Genomic DNA, 20,229 nt, shown 5'->3' on the forward strand with positions numbered 1-20,229 from the left:
TAGGAGGGCTGCTGCCTCGAGCGGATCGAGGACGCAACTGTCCTGCGATCCCTGAGCTGCTCTGTCGAGTTTCTCATAGATCGCAGGCCACGCGACCCCGGTCCTTCCGAGACCGAGCTGTAGGCCGGCCGGCGACTTGCTGCGGTGTTTCGGCGAGTTGGTGGGCGTGACGTAGTCGGCGGCTGGCCGCGGCGGGCTCGCGGCACGTGGTGACTTCCCGCCACGCGGTGACAAATCGAGCGGTGCCGATGCGTCATCGCTCGACAGGTCACAACGTGTCGGGACCCGTTTGTCGGGTGACTGCTCCGGCTCCCCGTTCTCCGTGGGCTCCTCGGATTCGCTGGGATGATCCTCCGCGCCTGAGCCCTCGCTGGGGCCCTCCACGGACCCGACGACGTCTAGCTCTTCCTCATCGGAATAGTCAGACGCCGTCGACCCCGTGTAGCTCCCCCGCGGTGGCAGGCGTTTCGGTCCCTTGCTATCCGAGGCGACCGCGGAGTCGGCAAGCAAGAGCAGCCCCCCGTCCGGGGCGTCATCCACTTGCGTTGAGGTCCCGGCCGTGGCTGTGGCTTCCTCTGCTGGTGCTGGTCGCGCTCTTCCCGCCTTGGTGGGCGTTCTTAAGAGCGGCATGGTGTCGTCGAGTCTGCTGTTTCGTCTGTGGACCTGGAAACAAACACAAAGTGCAGTATATACACAGGGGTACACACAGGGAGAATAAAATGCAGAGTAGACAGTGGATACAAAAGGTAGGAAGAAAAATACAGTGGGCGATTAGTGAGATTGGGCAATAGCGCCCCGCTTGCAGAGTTCGGTTGGCACCGTTAGGTTTTCCCTCGTACAAACGGCCACGGAAGGTGGTCTTTCACTGGGGGCCACTATACTACCTCACTACACTGACTTTGCACAAACACTGACTGCACTCGCGTATATTCACAGATCGGACAGGGTGCGTATCTCGAGAGCGGAGCTCAAGCGCGTGCGTTCCCTTCGGCGTCGCGATCGTGAATTTTGTCTGAGGGAGCGGAGGCGGCGTGGGTGCTTATGTAACAGCGCGCCCCTCCATGCCGTGTAGCTCCGCCCCTTTCACTTCGCGCGCTACACATCGCGAATGTATTTATTAATCCAAATAACCAATCATGATACAGTGTTAGTTTTTATGATTAACTTATTCTATATTATTAAAATTAGTAGCATGCAAGGGTAGTTTTATTAGTACATGCTAAGACACACAAAAGACAATACAACAGGCACAAAAATACAACACAAAAGCAAATAAAACACGACAAAGAATAAAATAGAGACATAACTTAACCTATATGCGACAAATATGTTCAAATGGGTATTAGTAGATTTGGTAGTAACTTTGAAAATTGACTGGTATCCCCAATGTATGACAGTGATGACGTCACTGAATAATGTTGACATTGTCAGTAAGTGCGAGAGGGACACCAGCCCAAACAATGACCTCTCATGTGGACACACTTTTTGACTTAACTACTCATTCTGGTTTAACTGTAATTCTGTGGTTTTAGCAAATGCGTCACTGCGTCAATGTCATCGAGAGGTCAATTTTCAAGTATTTTTTCAAGGTTCCATAGTAAATATTTATTTTATGTGACCGATTATTAGCAAAGGATTTAAATTGTTTTAACAAGACAGCAATAGAAAATGTATTTCAGTAAAGGTCCCATTAGGAAAAAATAATATTTCAAAAACACTTAATAACCAAATTATGCGTATAAAGAAACGACTATGTCAAGGGAGTTATTCTTAAAACTGTCGCACTTGCTAATGAATAAAAGCATATTTTTAAAAATGCTGACAAAAAAGAGAACAAAATGTAATTCAATCATACTTCTATTCATTAACAACACTATTTTATATTCAGGTACAACTTAGTAAAAGGCAGCTCCATTTTGTAATTTACACACAGCAGAGAGCGATAATCATTCGCTCCCAGAATAACACCCCTAAACCGGAATGTCAAAATATAATGACGTTATTCTTTCTGTGTAAAGAGGTGGATAGAAATTCGTATTTATTTGTTGTTTTAATATAATTTAGAATGGCTGCTGAAATCAAGCCCGCACCCAGGACTCCTAACGACAGGTTTTCGACAACGAAGAAACCAGCTTTACTGAGTAAATTGGAAGGATGTACAGACGATGTCAACGCAGCAGTTGTTATTCCTGGCGAGGATGGAGTAATTAGCGTTTGCGACGATAAGTGAGAGTTTTGGCTTATTTTAATTAGCTTACATCCCTCTTAGATAAGGCTCCCTGATTTTCGGATTGATACTATTCGCCTACGTTGCTGTAATATCATGTTAGATGTACCCCCAAAGTTGTCAACTATTTTGTTTTATGTCGAAACCATCTGTTTGTACATACATACATACTATCACGCCTGTATCCCATGAAGGGGTAAGCAGAGCACATGAAACTTCTCAAGTTTCAGTGCCACTCTTGGCAAATAAGGGGCTGAAAAGAAAACGAAACTGTGACATTGCAGTGATAGGTTGCCAGCCTCTCGCCTACGCCACAATTTAATCGCTGTTTGTAATCGGTATTCATTTAATCTTTGAGATAACAGATGCCATATGCCTTGACCCTGAACAAAGCCCATTCATCCATGGAATCTTGATAGCTCAGATATGATACATTTCTTATGATTATGTTAATTGACTCCTAATATGGCTTGTTATTCATGTTATGAGTGGTGTCACTTTAGTTGTAGTTTTGTAGAAGACTTGGATGTGTTTGAACCAAGTATGCTAATGTTAACTTAGGTGCTGTTAGCTGTAATAGGATATGTTTATAACTTGTGTAATGTAAACATGGCAGTTTAACAGCCAGTCGGGTAGGTATTTAGACCATATAGGTACTTAAGTTGTATATGAGACATTGCTTTAGTTAACTATAGAGTTTATACATTAATTTATAGTTTGACTTTGGGACAACTGGTATATTCGATGACAACAACGTACAAGGCAAAATCTGCAATTTCTTTTTGTAGCAGATAGCACCTTGTATGTTACGGGTAAGGTGCAATTTTCTGAAAAAAATAATTGCAGATTGTACCCTATACATAACTTGTCACCTATATGTGAAGTAATACTTATGCTGCCCAATGTACATTTCAATGTACATACTGTTTCAATGGATTTTCAACTTTCTTAGAAATGAATAAAATAGAATTTCTGTTGTCGCTATTTAATCTAATTTTGAACACAACTTGGAACAAAATTCCTTGGCAAAAATTTTGTATAGCACAAGGTTATAAAAGCTGATGTTAAGCTTCATACTGAACTGTTAAAATTCTCATTTAAAATCTACACCTGCTGTTATGAATAAACTAGTCTAATGCACTGATTTATGAGAACAAGGGCCAACTTTTTTTCCAATTTCAGGACAGTCCGAGTATGGCTAAAAAGAGACTCAGGGCAGTACTGGCCGAGTATCTGCCAGTACATGCCGTCCGGCTGTACGTCCATGTTCTACACCCCAGAGACCCGCCAGCTCTTCATTGGGCAGGAGAATGGCACTGTGTCGGAGTTCACACTAGCCACAGATTGTAATAGAATTAATCCTGTAAGTGTAGTTCAGTTTGATAATCCTTTAAAGTAGATAAGATGTGCCTTTTCATTACAAGGTCCAGCTGAAATTCTGATAAAAACATTCTTATAAGAAGTATAAAAAACCCTATATGCGTAAATTTGAGAAACATGTTTAATTTAAAACTAGCTTTTGCTCACGGCTTCGCTCGCGTTAGAAAGAGACAAAAAGTAGCCTATGTCACTCTCCATCCTTTCAACTATCTCCACTTAAAACATCACGCCAATTCGTCGCTCCGTTTTGCCGTGAAAGACGGACAAACAAACAGACACACACACTTTCCCATTTATAATATGAGTATGGATTAAAGCAATGTGAGGTTCAAACATGTTGTTATGTATGTATAGTATGTGTATATATTGGTTAGTGTTAATAATAGCATCAACCTTCAGGTTAGAAACTTCTGATAAAAGTGAATAAACTTTTTCTAACAAAAGTTAAATGTCAAAACCTGAGTGAACCAAAAATGAGCAAAAAGAAAACCTACCATAACATTATGTACTTTACTAGTAATAAATTTTAGGCAAGCTGGGAATCGGCTTGTATGGACCAGCCGCTGCTGATTCACACAGAGCTAGCAGCGTCGTGACTGTCGCGAGGCATTTTCCTCACGCGAAAAAACAAACGATGTAGGACGCGCGGTTTACTCGGCCGGAGCAAGCTCCTCGGCACGTCTACGTCATCAGTTTTCCGAACGAGGAAACTTTGTCGCAATGCTGCTCGCTCTGTGGACCTAGCTAACAAATTTAATTTGATTTGCAGACTCGCGAATACCTAGCGCACACGGCCCGCGTGACGGGCGTGCAGTTCTCTCTGAGCTGCGAGTGGGTGCTGTCGGTGAGCCGCGACAAGCTGTTCTCGTACCACTGCAGCGAGACGGGGCGCAGGATCGGCGGGTACTCGTTCGAGGCGTGGTGCACGGCGTTACAGTATCCTTTACTTTAACAATAATTCTAACTACCCACCCAAAAATTAAATCAAAATCACCGAACACTCGTTAAAAAAAAAAAAGTCAAAAGTCACCACGACATAGCAGAATCCACCTGGCTCAAAATAGCAAGGAGTAAAAGCCATGATAGGAAAAAAAAAAGAAATTCTAACTACAGAAAATGATGAGTGTTGACGCGAAGCGATGGTGGCCTAGCGGTAAGAGCTTGTTACTTTCAATCTGGAGGATGCTGGTTCGAACTCCGGCCCGCACCAATGAGTTTTTCACTTATGTGCGAAACGACATTTGATATTTGCCAGTCGCTTTTCGGTGAAGGAAAACATCGTGAGGAAACCGGACTAATTCCAATAAGGTCTAGTTACCATTCGGGTTGGAAGGTCAGATGGCAGTCGCTTTCGTAAAACTAGTGCCTACGCCAAATCTTGGGATTAGTTGTCAAAGCGGACCCCAGGCTCCCATGAGCCGTGGCAAATGCCGGGATAACACAAGGAGGATGATGATGATGCGAAGTGCTGGTGGCCTAGTGGCAAGAGCTTGCGACTTTCAATCTGGAGGTTGCCGGTTCAAACCCCGGCTTGTACCAATGTCTTTCGGAACTTATGTGCGAAATGTCATTTGATATTAGCCAGTCGCTTTTCGGGGAAGGAAACTGTACTAATTCCAATAAGGCCATATTGTCCATCGAGTTGGAAGGTCAGATGGCAGTCGTTTTCATGAAAATCTTGGGATTAGTTGTTAAAGTGGAGCCCAGGATCCCATGTGCTGTGGCACATACCGGATAACGCAAAAAAGATGATGATGCTAAACTTTCTAACATTGGTTCTTGAGCTGCACCAGGCAGGCAAACATGGTCGCGCGATAAATGATATAACATCAGGCCGTCCCTATCGCACTCACAAATAGTGCAACCATGCTATCCGTGCAGGTAAACGAGATCTGTAAGCTCTTTTGACATTTTAAAAAGAAGCATGTGATATGACACATGGCATTATGAAATTAGTTCCAAAGCCAAAATGGCTAACACGAGACCATATAGATTCGTCATGTTGTCTGCATCGGAAAAACCACAGAAGATTATTTCATTACATCATTTTCGTTACATTACAAATACTTCAACTTCAAACTTCAAAATTTTTATTTGCGAAAATACACGTATATAGTTACAGTAATAGCTATATAGTAATAAATTCCTGAGCAGTATGCAGGTTCGACTCCCAGTCGAAGTACGCCTTCGTGGGCGACTACAGCGGGCAGATAACGATGTTGAAGCTTGATAACAATGGCGCTACGCTCGTCACAACGCTTAAAGGACACACCGGGTAAGATACATGGCGTCATCTATTTATTTATTATTCAAAGAAGTTACATATTATAACAGTAAAAACAAGGTACAGTGAAACTAAAAAATAATAAATAAACAATAGGTCCATATAATAAAATAAAATATAAAAAAAACAACATACCATTTTAACTAGCTTACAGTGGCGGAGCGTCGATACAACTCGATTCCCAACGGGTTCCCTAAAATTCTTTAGTATCTGTATAAGTCCATTCAAAACAGATGCCAAAACCCCTCCGGCTTTACCAACGAAAATTTTCACGCCCCGCCACTGCTAGCTTATTAATATTGTCTTGAGTTATCGCTAGGGTTTGCAAGATCCGCCGATTTTTCGGATCCGGATATTTCGGATCTTAAGATTTGCCGGATCCGGATATCCGGATATTTCGGATAAAACGGATCCGTGTTGAAAAGGTCACTTTTTATAGGGGTTTCGTCAAATCAAAGCTGCTGTTACCGAAATAAAATAATTTTAACTCACAAAATGACATAAATATGGTCTATTTTTGCTTCATTAACTTTTTAGACGAACTTTTAACATACAATTGTGTCGTTTAACTTCAAACTCGCGTAAATCGATTCGGGTTTTAAGGATAATTATACAAAAAAAAGCAGAATGGATTTATCCGAGTTTGAAGTTAAGAGACACAATTAATGTCACTCCCATTGTACAGTACACCATATAACATTAAACAGTAGGCCAATATGTTTGTTTAACATACATAAGCTAATGCAGGGTAATTTAGTGTTGTTCACTAATACCTCCGTTTTACTGAGGCGTCTATCCATAACCAAAGCCAATAAATACATCCATGCAAAATTTCAGGCGTAGGAAAAAAGATAAAATAATATAATTTCATTGTGTTACACGTATTAGACGTGTAAAGGGTCAAAAATATTTAGTAAAACTTCTGTGGACAATATTATAAAAGTTAACGACTCTGGTACATTCGTATCCCGTTTTTCCTATTTGAGTGTCAAGAACTAAAAAAATGTTTCCCGTCATTAGAATGTCGTCTAAAAATTAGCACTAGATTTTCTTAACTTTTGTAATGTCCACAGGAGAGATATAACCAATTACCCATACATTAGAGAGAGACATTGTTGACTTGTCTGTAGAACGCGTTATAGAACTTTCTTGTGTCGAGTTGGAACGATTTATTGTTGTATGCGTGTATAGGCCCCCATCGGCGGACTATAATGTATTTGAATCGGTTATAGATGAAGTCCTTAGTCGTGTTTTTAGAAGTCAGAAAACTATAGTTGTATGTGGCGATTTTAATATTAATTTGCTAGAAAATTCGCCTTTGTGTGGAAGGTTACTAAATACCTTTAAATCTTTTAATTTAGTAAATTTATTTTGTGAACCAACTAGAATCACGGCAACCAGTGCAACATGTATAGACAACATCTTCAGTAACGATATTGCGATTAGTAAATCTGTAATAAACACCTTGAGTTCTGACCACTGTGGACTAAAAGCCTCTTTTGGCGGGAAGATAGAGGATATTCCACAAGACACTGTGTGCAGACTGATTTCCGAAAGGCGCTTACAGTCATTCAATCGTAATATTAGGAACAACTTACCTTTTCTTTCATGTAACCGAGAGAACCCTGACTGTCTGAGTTCTGAGTTGTTTAACTGTATAAAAAAGGAATTTGATGCCTGCTTCATCCCCAAGAAGATGCAGGGCAAGGTCAAGGTTAAATTTAGCGACTGGGCTACGCCGGATATTCACGATAAGAGACGCCGGCTCTATGATTTGTATGATCTGCGAACAACTGATAAAAGGCCGGAATTTATAGAGTACGTAAAGAATTTCTCGAAATCTTTTAAAAGGATGTGTGTCGCCGCTAAAGCTGATTATTTATCCAAAAAGATCTTAAATTCCAGCGATAAAGTTAAAACTACATGGCAAGTGATCAGCAGTGAAACAGGAAAGCGTAAAATAAAAGAACGGCACTACAACCTACGAGTTGCTGATACTTTAGTAAGTTCCGACCGTGAAGTGGCAGATCACTTCGAGCGATTTTTCTCGAATATACCGGCAGAGACAACAAAGTCTCTTAACTCATCGCCAATTGTCGCTGAAGAAATGCTGCAAGCTAATGTAGAAGAATGTTCAGAAATATTCACATTTTCTTATGTTACTCCGACCATAGTTATTAAAACGTTCAGATCTTTAAATTTAAAGAAAACTGAAGATCTATGGGGCTTGTCAGTTAAAGTATTACACTCAATAGTAGAATCAATCGCACCCTATTTAGCTGAGATTTTCAACAGATGTATTGAAACTGGCATTTTTCCTGATATTATGAAACACAGCAAAATTATCCCGCTGTTTAAATCAGGAACGAAATCAGACCCGACCAACTTTAGACCTATTTCAATATTACCAGCGCTAAGTAAGGTCTTTGAGAAGCTTATTCTTAATCAACTGTTGTCTCACTTTAACAGAAATAAATTGCTTGACAATAATCAATTTGGTTTTACCAGAGGTCGTTCAACTACTGATGCCGGTGTGGTACTTCTAAAACACATCTTTGACGCCTGGGAAAGAGCTCAAGATGCTGTTGGAATTTTCTGTGATCTATCAAAGGCCTTTGATTGCGTTGATCACGAGAATTTAAAGAGAAAATTGAGCCACTATGGGGTTAAAGCTGCTGCCCTTGACTTTGTTTCATCGTACCTTTCCGACAGAACTCAGCGAGTTGTTATCAATGGGACTCAATCAGCAGGTTCACCGGTAGCACTTGGAGTGCCTCAAGGTTCAATTCTCGGTCCCTTCCTGTTCTTAGTATACATTAATGATCTACCGAAACTAGTGCAAGATAAACATGATATAGTGTTATTTGCTGACGACACTTCTCTTATATTCAAAGTTGACAGAAAGGAAAGCAGCTTCGATAACATCAACGATGCACTGTCTAGCATAACAGACTGGTTTACGGCGAATAACTTACTTCTAAACGCCAAGAAAACCAAGTGCATCAGATTTGCGCTTCCGAACGTTAAGCAGGTAAATAACAGTAAGATCCAAATGAAAGGTGAAACGCTGGAATTTGAAGATCGAACGGTTTTCCTTGGAGTCACTTTGGATTCAAAACTGCAATGGCATGCACATATAGCCACTTTAGCTGGCAAACTTAGTTCTGCAGCTTACGCAGTAAGGCGAATCAGACAACTAACAAACGTAGAGACGGCCAGGCTGGTATACTTTAGCTACTTCCACAGTGTTATGTCATATGGGATCCTGTTATGGGGAAAAGCTGCAGACATTCAGGCTATTTTTGTGCTGCAAAAACGAGCAGTCCGTTCAATCTACGGATTGGGCGGTCGAGCATCTTTAAGAGAAAAATTCAAAGAGGTGAACATTCTTACCGTTGCCTCTCAATACATATACGAAAATATTATGTATGTTCGGAAAAATATCCACGAATTCAAGCTTAACAGTGACATCCATAACTATAACACAAGGAACAAACATAAACTTGCTGTGACCGCCCACCGTCTCCGTAAGGTTGGTACGTCTTTCGTCGGGAACTGTACACGTTTTTATAACAAAGTACCAACCGATATAGTGGATTTGCCATTTGACAAATTTAAGGCACGCATTAAGCGTTTGTTGTTATGTAAGGCGTGCTACACTGTGAAAGATTTTATAGATGATAGGGATGCCTTTAAGGTGGTTGCTTGTCAATAGATGAATGAAGTCGTATATATTTTTTCATTTTCTCTGCATTGTGTAATTAAGCATACTAGTGTTCAATTGACGTATGAGAACATATTCTCGTCTGATTATATTGTTTTTATTTAAGTTTAGTTGTGGACACTTGGAGACCTTATACATCTCCAAGATTATGTGTTTAATGTTTATCTTACTTTAATTTTATTGTATAAATCTATATTTCCTTCCTTTGTAACATACGAGCACAGAATATAGTGTCTTACAGCTATGTTTTATTATTTGAATATTTAATTTAGCCTGGCAGCTTGAACATGTCATGCACACTTAAAAGTCTTTGCTGCGGTGGCGTCGTTGATCGGGTCGCCACCTTCCCGAATAAAGGTTGAGGGAGGCGATGGCTGAGATACGCGTCATACTCGTGAACGGGTGCCGTCTGTGAAGACCGGTCTGTTTAAGCTTACTGGGGCTGTTATAACTTAGTAACTTTAATTCTAATTTTTATTAAATTAGGACACTTTGTTCGGTTGTCGTTTGTTTCCTTTCTTTTAGTGAATATTTTAAATATATGATTTTGACTCATGGAGACCATATACATCTCTAAGGAGAATTAGATTAAGTAGATATACATTTTATTTTTAGTTGTGACATTTAGAGTCATTTGCACCTCTAAAGTAATTTTAGACTTTTTTTTTTTGTATTTGTACTTTTTATATTAAAATTTAGTGTAGTTCTTGGTTGTAATTCGACATTTAGAGACCTTCTACATCTCTAATTAATTGTATAGAGTTAACTTTAGTTAGAACTTAGAATTAGTATATAATAGTATCAATTGTAATTTCAACTCAATTTTAAATATTTTTTTAAATACCTATGTACATGTGACGTGTAAAAGTGCCCCTGTGGCCTATTTGCTGAATAAATTATTTTGATTTTGATTTTTTGATTTTGATTAAAATCTGTTTGACCCTAAAATATGTTACACATATTTAGTTATCATGTACCGTTTTCAATTGTTTTTCTGGACTTATGTGCAAAATGTCATTTGATATTTGCCAGTCGCTTTTCAGTGAAGCTCGAAGGCTGGCAGCGCACCTCCAATCCTTCTGGTGTTTTGGGTGACCATAGGCAGGAGTGATCGCTTACCATCAGGCGACCTGTCTGCTAGATTTCCTCCCATCTTATTAAATACAAAGAAAATGGATCTGGATTCAGCTTATAAAATAATTACGTATATAATTATATTAATTACTTCCATGATCTCAGAATTCATCATTAAGCTTAAAAATATCCATGGCAATCGTTTCTGCTTTATAGAAAATCAATAATTTATCGTTATTCCTGCGGGACGCATCCAGTTAGAAACGAAAGCAGTTTTAAAAACAATGGTTTACTGTTCATTTTATTTATTTTGTTAACATATAGTTTTATGGATTCATCGCATGGCGTAATGTACCAAACCTTCAAACCTAACCTATCTTGATATTCTGGAGTATTTGAATGAAATAAAATTTATTTCATTACATTTAATGTAAATTAACATTTTAGGCGACAAAATACAGGAAATACATCATAAATTTTATTCGAAAATTCATTCTGGCGTGGATAGATACCCATATTTAACGGATCCGTATTATCCGTTTTATCCGGATCCTATGAGACCTCGGATCCGGATCTCAAATTCAACGGATATCCGGATAATTCGGATATCCGGATATCCGGATCTCAAACCCTAGTTATCGCGATATATAGTTAGTTAGCTTATTAACGTAACCTTAGATTGACTCTATTTAGAAATGAGGTCTAAGGAGGTTAGGCTATAAAATAGATATCTTATATGTAAACTTAGGTAGACTTCTATTAATAAATAATTACACATACTTTTCCAGTTACATACTAAACTTAAACTGACTTTTCGTGTCGGTGTTCAACAGGTCTGTGCGCGTTTTGAATTGGGCGCCGCAGCCTCAACTACTCTTCAGCGGTTCGTTCGACCAGACCATCATAGTGTGGGATATCGGCGGACAGAAGGGCACGGCTTATGAATTACAGGGGCACAGGTAAGTTGTCCAATATAATGGAAATCACTCCCATTTTTAAGGATGTCTTGTTTTTTTCATACTAAGTCATAGACAATCATACGACCCCGAATTTCAGCCAGGACAGTCTTAGTAGAATGCTAAGCTTGCTTGCTAATCCTAACAGTCCGCACCAATGTTGAAACACACACTGTAGGGTCTCATTTTATGTTACTTACTCAATAACGCAATGAAGTTTCCATTTGCTCAGACTTAAAAAGTATTTATTTTTTATTTATTTATAAAATGTACTGCAACAAAAGAAAACAATATCAAAAGACCTGGAGGCATTGATCTAGAATGTAGGTAGATTATGTCGCTCTCTACATTCTTTAATCGATGTTTTTCTTCACAGCAACAAAGTAACGGGCCTCTGGTACGTCGGTAGCTGCACCCGCCTTGTCTCCGGGGGCGAAGACGGCGCCCTCGGCGTCTGGGAGATGGGCGTCCGGCGCCGTGAGACTCCGGCGTGGCGGGAGGCAGACTTATGCCAACTGTGTAGGGCGCCGTTCATATGGAATGTCCGCGCTATGATGGAGAAGAAACAACTAGGTTAGTTACCTATGCCCCGTTGCACACTTAATTATAGCGTCTTGCTCTTGCATAAATGTTGTATTGTAGCACTTAAAGTGGTTTAGTATAGTAAAATTTCAATGACGGTGGAGGATGGGTATGGGTGGGAGGCAGACTTTGCTGACTGTGTAGGCGCCGTTCATATGGAATGTCCGTGCTATGATGGAAAAGAAGCAACTAGGTGAGTTGATTTTACCCCACAATATGATCCCATATCTCAATGTTACCTACGGATCTGACCATACGAGATATTTAAGTACGTCCGTGCTATGATGAAGAACAAGCAACTAGGTGTTAATATTACCCCACAATATGATCCCATACCTCAATGTTACCTACATACTTGGGCATAGTAGCCACGAGACATTTAAGAACGTCCGTGCTATGATGGAGAAGCAGCTTGATGACATGACAGTACCCCATGATGTACTTCCTTACAGCAATCTAGTATGTGCATGAGCATAGTAGTTGACAGAGTTTTTGATGCCCTGGGAGATGTCCATCTCCGTGAGACCCCGGCGTGGCGGGAGGGAGATCTATGTCAACTGTGTAGGGCGCCGTTTATACGGAATGTGCACGCTATGATGGAGAAGAAGCAGTTAGGTTAGTAGATTTTACCCCATAATATAATGCCATATCTCAATATTATTGAGTACATGAGGGCAATAGTCATTAGACACTTCCTACTTTTGTGTAAATATACAGTAGCTAGTGTAGACTGTTACGTAGGTAGTATTAAGAGTTAGCGCGGTTTCACATTATCCGATCCGATATCGGATGTCGGACCGATATCCCATACATTACAGGCGCCATCTTGGATTTTTGCCATTGAAATCCTTCCGACATCGGATCGGATAATGTGAAAACGGTCTTAGAGTTAGGACAGGTATGTGGTGCCGTAAAATCCCGGATCCCGTTTTTATGGTATAAATACGGATATCCGATCCCTGACACCGCAAAAGCTGGAAGTAAACTGGGGTTTATTGATCGTTCTGTTTGTTTACAGGACTTCGGCAACATCATTGTCGTTGGTGCGGCGCAGCAGTTTGCGCCACTTGCTCCCCGCATCGCTTACCCCTACCAGTTATGGGCTTCGAGTTCCCACAGCGCGTCTGCACTGCTTGCTACGAGACACTGCGACACGAACCGTGAGTGAGACAGATATATTACAGGACAGAGATAGCATTGTAGTTGGTGCGGCGCAGCCGTATGTGCGACTTGCTCCCCTCACCGCTTACCCCTACCAGTTATGGGCTTCGAGTTCCCACAGCGCGTCTGTACTGCCTGCTACGAGACACTGCGACTCGAACCGCGAGTGAGACAGATATATTACAGGACAGAGATAGCATTGTAGTTGGTGCGGCGCAGCGGTTTGCGCCACTTGCTCCCCTCACCGCTTACCCCTACCAGTTATGGGTTTCTAATTCCCACAGCGCGTCTGCACTGCCTGCTACGAGACACTGCGACACGAACCGTGAGTGAGACAGATATATTACAGGACAGAGATAGCATTGTCGTTGGTGCGGCGCAGCCGGTTTGCGCCACTTGCTCCCCGCATCGCTTACCCCTACCAGTTATGGGCTTCGAGTTCCCACAGCGCGTCTGCACTGCTTGCTACGAGACACTGCGACACGAACCGTGAGTGAGACAGATATATTACAGGACAGAGATAGCATTGTAGTTGGTGCGGCGCAGCAGTATGCGCGACTTGCTCATTCATAATTTACGCTAGTTGACGCGTGATTGTCGCTAGATGTCACTTAACTATGCCTATACAAATAACTCGCATTTACTGATGTATGAAGTTAAAATTAGTCTTCCCTTACTTATTCCTCTGTGATCTCTAGTCACATTAATAGTACATTGTGAAACAAGGGAGGTAAGGGGGTCATTAAATACGAGTGACCTGATATATTCACGACAGCCGCAGTCTATAGACACGAGTATTTAATATCCTTACCTCCTGAGTTACACACAATGTTTTTCATCACATTTGAGAGAAAAATACAAAAAAAAGTCATAAGGCAAAACCTTCAACGCAACGACGGCGCAAAGACCAGTAGTGTATCTTCATCTATATCAGATTATTCACATTAAATTCCATTGTTTTTGATAACAAACACTTTTTGAACGAAAACAAACACGAAAATCCTGAATATAAAGCATATAAATCATATAATTGAACTAAATTTTTACTTATTTATTTCATTCATTAATTTGGTCTGTTGTACTCTCCTTTGCTAGGCAACGGTGGGCGCCTCGCGCTGGCACGCGGTTAAGCGCGAGTCGAGAACATATTGTCAGATTGTAAATTATAACGATTTATCTGAGTTAAATTTACGAAATAAATGCAAAACACACTGAAATAATTCTAAAACATAAATAAATTGCATTTTTCATACCGTACGTACAATATCTTTTGTAGCTTAATAGTCAAATTTTGGTTGTGCAACAAAAATCCTTGGCTGATTGAAACATCCTTTGCCTGAAGTATTGTACGGATTGTATTAATTTTTAAGGCGAGATGATCTGTCAAACTAACCAATCCAAGGGGGTGAGGTGCGCGGCGTCCGGGCAGCCCCGCCCGCGCGGCTCTGTTCGCTTGTCGCACACGGGAACTCAAATTCGCGCGGCAGCATGACACAGACGGATCGCAGTACAATGATCGCCGTATTTTAACTGGGCTTTCTTAGTTTTTTCATGAAATAGGAGGCAAATGAGCAGCTGTATCGCCTGATGGTAAACGATCACCGCCTTTATTTTCTTTATTAGGTTTCATCATTTGTGTAAGTAATACTAATGATTTATAGTTACAGTGTGTTTGGTCAGCGTTGTCGGAGCTTTTAAGGACGTTCCTAAACTACAATTAATTTTATCGATTTTTTCGGGTTCTCCAACTGCCATCGTCGAAACTTCTTAGTAATCGCACTTAGCTACAGTTCGACAGGGTGAAATAAAAAGGACCATTCAAACTTTTCATAGTGACTTTTGAGGTCATTATGAACAACTTTTATTAAGGGTGCAATGCTGAAACCACGAAAAAAAAATTGGATATTCCATAGAAATGAGCTGTATAATGACAGTCGAAATGTATAAAAAAGATATTTTTTTTGCGTTTTCAGCATTAGTCCCGTAATAAATAGGAGCACAATTTGAAAATTACGAGTTACAACTATTTACCTGCAAAGATCTCCTAAACATCATAACTGTAGCTTTTACGGTTTTCCTGAATATATAAAAAAAACTGAAAATTAATATATGAAAAACTGAAGGGAGGAGGGGAAAGATTAACATCTCGGCGAGTTTTCTACTTCATGTAGAAGTTTTTTCTTATAAACATATTGTTAACAGCATAGTTAACAGAACACAGTAACCGTCATTCAGCTTCTTTGACAATAGACTTTATGTAAAAAGTTTATTATGTCATGTCACTGTTGTTTAAAAATACACATTTTTGTCAGTCGTGAATAAATAACGTTTTTTCATTTTCATATTGAAAGCTTTTAAGCTGTATACATGCCAAAGATTCGAATTTTATTCTTGTTGTTTATGAACCTACTAATAGCAGGTTACTTACTTGTAAATTTTGATGATCGTCATTCAAACATGATGAAATCACATCCAGTTACTGATGAAATATATGCTATTTATATTTTAATATATGAATAAAATCAAAAGTATGAAAACTATGCAATTAAAACTTTGTCTATTTAATAAAGTTGCTATTGATATCATATCCTGACAATTATATTAATCTGGTTTAAACCAGACCCAAAATTCGAGGATTCAGAAGAACGACAAAATGCTTCAAGAAAACAGCTTTTCTCTTCGCTTGACTCGTGTTGGCGGGGGCACTACCGCCACTACCGTACCTCCAAATAAAATACAACCTAGCACAAGATAAAGTATCAATACCATTCTATGCCTACCTTGAATTCTCAAGTATATTCATATCAAGTATCATCTGTTGTCAAAGGAGTCAGACAGCTTGTTGACGGATTCATATTAATCTTGCAAATTAGTCAAATATCTGTAAATATAAAGTACCGTAATCATACCCACCAAATAAAATAAAAAATGTCCAGCTTTATCAATGTATGATTATGGACTTTCATCAAAATTTATTGAGAAGTTAAAATACTGAAATCTTTTAACTATTGTGGAAAAATGGCGATAGTTGTCAAACAAAATTTCTATCAGGCTGGCCACATGTTTGGCATAGACACAGAAAAAATATAGACGGAGGGTAGCACGATCTAATTAACCTTATACCAAATTTTGAAAGACAGACCTACCTGATCTTCAATCAGTACTGTACCTACCGCCGCCTTTTCTTTCTAACAACTCAATATTTTTATGAAAATTATACGTAAGTTTCTTCACTAACTGGACATCAGTCATATATTTTCCAAGTGGAAAAGTTGTGCTGTAATGACGTCACAGACGCGTCGTCTAGGGGTTTCTAAAATCTATGATGTTTAGATATCGTAAATGTCAATTGATAACATCATATGAAAATGAAATACTTACGAGTATATATAAATTATCATTTTCCTCCCTTTTCACAGTCTTTGATTAGAATTTTCTTTATTTATTTGTTTTCTAGCACGCAATTATTTTTTCTGCCTCCTCAAAGCTTTGTTCCCCATTGTTTCAATGACACGTGACCACGCGGAAAAAACTGACACAGGTCCATCCTCTGAAAGCGCCGCCGCGCGACTGAAGAGGCCATAAGTGCCATCGAAAATGTTTTCGATTTCAAAATTTTTTTCAATTTTTTTTTTTTTTTTGCAAAAACAGGATTAGTAACAGGTCTTAAAATTGGGTTCATAGTTGTTCCATCTTTCCGTTGCGGATTTGGTAGTATTTGGTAAATATTATATTATTTTAATGACGCTACCGGTACAAACTCATCAGATTCGTCTAGATAATCTTATTAGCTATATATTGAAGTAAAAAACAAGTCAAAAAAGTTTTTATCCTAGCTATGGGAACGATTTATTGTTAAAAGAAGAGGTAACTTTGGAGTCATTTTCTATCGAGCGAAGTTGTAACATTCATGTTGTTCAACTCCATAACATACTCACCAGATCCTGAAATTTAACATATATCGTTTTCAGATTTTTCCATTGCGTTTTCCTATGTTTTTAACGGCTTCAAAAAACGAGTGCGTGCAGCGTCTACGGAAATATATCGCCTTAAAACTAAATCCATTATTCCCTTGAGAATAAAATAGTACATTATGCTTCAGTACACGTAGACGCAATGAGACCTTTAAACAGCAAGTGTGATGAAAAATAAATTATTCACTTCAATCTTGTGTTCAATGTGCACACATTAGCATTGTCCCTACACGAGATCGTCCTGTCTACATCTGTCTTAAGTCTCCTAAGTTTTTGTAAAAGAAAAGTAACTTTAATTTTCTGTTTCAGTCGCGAGTCTCTAGCATCATTCCACGATATGAAGCACGCCGTAGCATCGCTGTTCGTGGATGAAGCAACAGGCCGAATGGTGACGGCGGGCAAGGTAACTAATCATCATCATCCTCCTTGCGTTATCCCGGCATTTGCCTCGGCTCATGGGAGCCTGGGGTCCACTTTGACAACTAATCCCAAGATTTGGCGTAGGCACTAGTTTTTACGAGAGCGACTGCCATCCGACCTTCCAACCCGAAGGGTAAACATCCCTTATTGGAATTAGTCCGGTTTCCTCACGATGTTTTCCTTCACCGAAAAGCAAATATCAAATGACATTTCGCACATAAATTCCGAAAAACTCATTGGTGCGAGCCGGGGTTCGAACCCGCGACCTCCGGAACGAAAGTCGCACGTACTTACCGCTAGGCTACCAGCGCTTCTAGGCGCTTAAGGCAACTAATTTTCATCATCATCATTCCCTTGCCCTTTTCCCATTATTTGGGGTCGGCGCAGCAGATCATCTTCCTCCATTCCTCTCTATCAGCCGTCATTTCCATACTAATACCTTTCACTCTCATATCATTGTTCACACATTCCATCCATTTTTCTTAGGTCTTCCACTACCATTGTATCCATCCACCTTCATATTTACTACTCGTTTTATAACATCGCTTTCATCCCTCCGCATTACATGCCCATACCATGCTAATCTACTTCCTCTCAACTTCTCTGTCACTGGCGCTACTCTCAGGCTTCCTCTTATATACTCATTCCGAATTCTATCCAGTCTTGTCACACCACACATCCATCGCAACATTCGCATTTCATTCAAGGTAACTAATAGCAAGGAACCAAGGATTATCTATACAGTGTGTGTATTCCATACGGGCGAATATTTGGATAACGATTAGTATTAGACCTAAGGAGCCTAACTACATTTTTTTTTTATTGAATAGATGAGATATTTTTTGTCATACATAATAATTCAGCCCGCAATGTATTACGTCCACATCAATTAGCGTACCTACCTAAACGTAATTACGACATGACGTTTATGTCATCTCAAGTTAATATGGACGGCGTACATTGCTGCTTAGAACTCAGAATTTAAAAAAGTATAATTACTCTTAATTAACAACACTTTTTAATAAAATGATTATATTATATGATTTGTATGGTTAGATACTATAACTGGATACATTATTCGCCCGTATGGAATCCACACACTGTATAGGATTTACATACTTCATACTAAGAATCGTACCTCGATTTTTTAGCGCCACCTATTAAATACTATCATAACTACACTGATGATCCCTACAAATTTGTTATGTGAGGGTTTTCGGGGGTGAAAAATCGATCTAACTTAGCCTTAGATCCCGGAAAACGCGAATTTTCGAGTTTTCGTGCGTTTTTCTTTCGCGTTAGTAAACGCAAAACATGGTCGCGCATCAGCTGGGTTGTCATGTATACACACTTGTAATACAAGGCTTGTACCTTTTTTTTATCGAGAAACGGGCCCCAGGTCGTCCAGATATTAATTCATTAAAACATTACAGGACCGCGTCATCAAAGTGTGGGACGTGTCAGCGTTGCTAGCGCCCGCGCCGCGCGCCGGCACCAGTGACCAGTAGCCGTGAGTCGCAACTCTCTACTCTACACCTATACACTGAAAGATGAACACCGTTTGTCTGGGGAAAACTTTGTACTGATTTTCTTGGTAAAGTGATATATTACGCACCCGATCCATAGTTTGTACTTGATATCCGATATCCTATGATTTAAAAGACGCCATCTTTGACCCATTCTATGATTCTACCATCGGACTCATAGGGCCGGTTGTATCCAACCATCTGTCATCGTTAAAGCGTTTCTTAAATTTTATTTATTTAATCTTTATTGCACAACAAAATAAGGTACAAATGGCGGACTTAATGCCTCAAGGCATTCTCTACCAGTCAACCAATTATTGTATAAATTTTATTGTATGGGAGTTTCCATAGACAACTAGGAAACAAACCAAATTATTTTATTAAATATTTTTTGATTTGTTCTTTTTCAAGTAGTCACACCTCTCGGCCCGGCCACCAGTGGGCCTTGTCGTTTTTTCTTTCGTGTATGATATCTATTTCAATTTATAATTTCCATAGACGTCTGCTGCGTGACGATGATGTGTCTGTCAAAAGTGGTTGATGCAACTGGCCCTTAGACGCACGGCCGGTTTCCATCCTTACTTGGTAGATATTCTGCTTCACACGAAGCGCTTTGCTTCTTTTCTTATTGCCAAGGAGTTTAGTAAGAAATATAGCCGTCGGCTAAATTTCCGAGTTATAACCCGGCAACCTTCAAGTCTAGGGTGCACAGGCATCTTTTGGGCGAACTCACTTCATCGTAGGCCACGTCTTCGCCTTTGGCCAAGTCTGTGGCTAAGAGTAAGCGCATTTATAATTAAAAAAAAAAAACATTTGCTTTTGATATCCTTTCTACATCCGATATCGGATCGGATAATGTGAAAACATTCTAAAGACTGCTTGCGCCACTATAAAATATTATTAATAGTATGCAAGTAACTT

General features: G+C 39.8%; 1 protein-coding gene across 2 annotated transcripts; it reads left to right on the forward strand.

The window, feature by feature from the left end:
- The first annotated feature begins 1,988 nt into the window (after positions 1-1,988).
- LOC125227367 (WD repeat and FYVE domain-containing protein 2) lies at positions 1,989-19,794 on the forward strand. Of its 2 annotated transcripts, XM_048131669.1 has the most exons (10): positions 1,989-2,226; positions 3,410-3,590; positions 4,377-4,543; positions 5,769-5,882; positions 11,523-11,648; positions 12,022-12,218; positions 13,246-13,280; positions 13,771-13,877; positions 17,672-17,765; positions 19,216-19,794. In XM_048131669.1, exons 1-10 carry the CDS (start codon positions 2,066-2,068, stop codon positions 19,288-19,290), a joined length of 1,257 nt encoding a protein of 418 aa, XP_047987626.1. In that variant the 5' UTR covers positions 1,989-2,065; the 3' UTR covers positions 19,291-19,794. The 2 variants fall into 2 exon arrangements, with proteins under 2 accessions (XP_047987626.1, XP_047987625.1); XM_048131668.1 differs by lacking the exon at positions 13,771-13,877 and having other exon boundaries at positions 13,246-13,387.
- The last annotated feature ends 435 nt before the right edge of the window (positions 19,795-20,229 follow it).

This window comes from Leguminivora glycinivorella, chromosome 6 (assembly GCF_023078275.1).
Source record: "Leguminivora glycinivorella isolate SPB_JAAS2020 chromosome 6, LegGlyc_1.1, whole genome shotgun sequence".
Taxonomy (NCBI): Eukaryota; Metazoa; Arthropoda; class Insecta; order Lepidoptera; family Tortricidae; genus Leguminivora; species Leguminivora glycinivorella.

Excerpts from the sequence above, each read along its gene's own strand:
- LOC125227367 (XM_048131668.1), top strand. The coding sequence starts at position 2,066 with ATGGCTGCTGAAATCAAGCCCGCACCCAGGACTCCTAACGACAGGTTT. Across the intron at positions 4,544-5,768 it reads GCGTGGTGCACGGCGTTACA|GTTCGACTCCCAGTCGAAGT; the intron begins GTATCCTTTACT and ends AGCAGTATGCAG. Across the intron at positions 17,766-19,215 it reads GAATGGTGACGGCGGGCAAG|GACCGCGTCATCAAAGTGTG; the intron begins GTAACTAATCAT and ends AAAACATTACAG.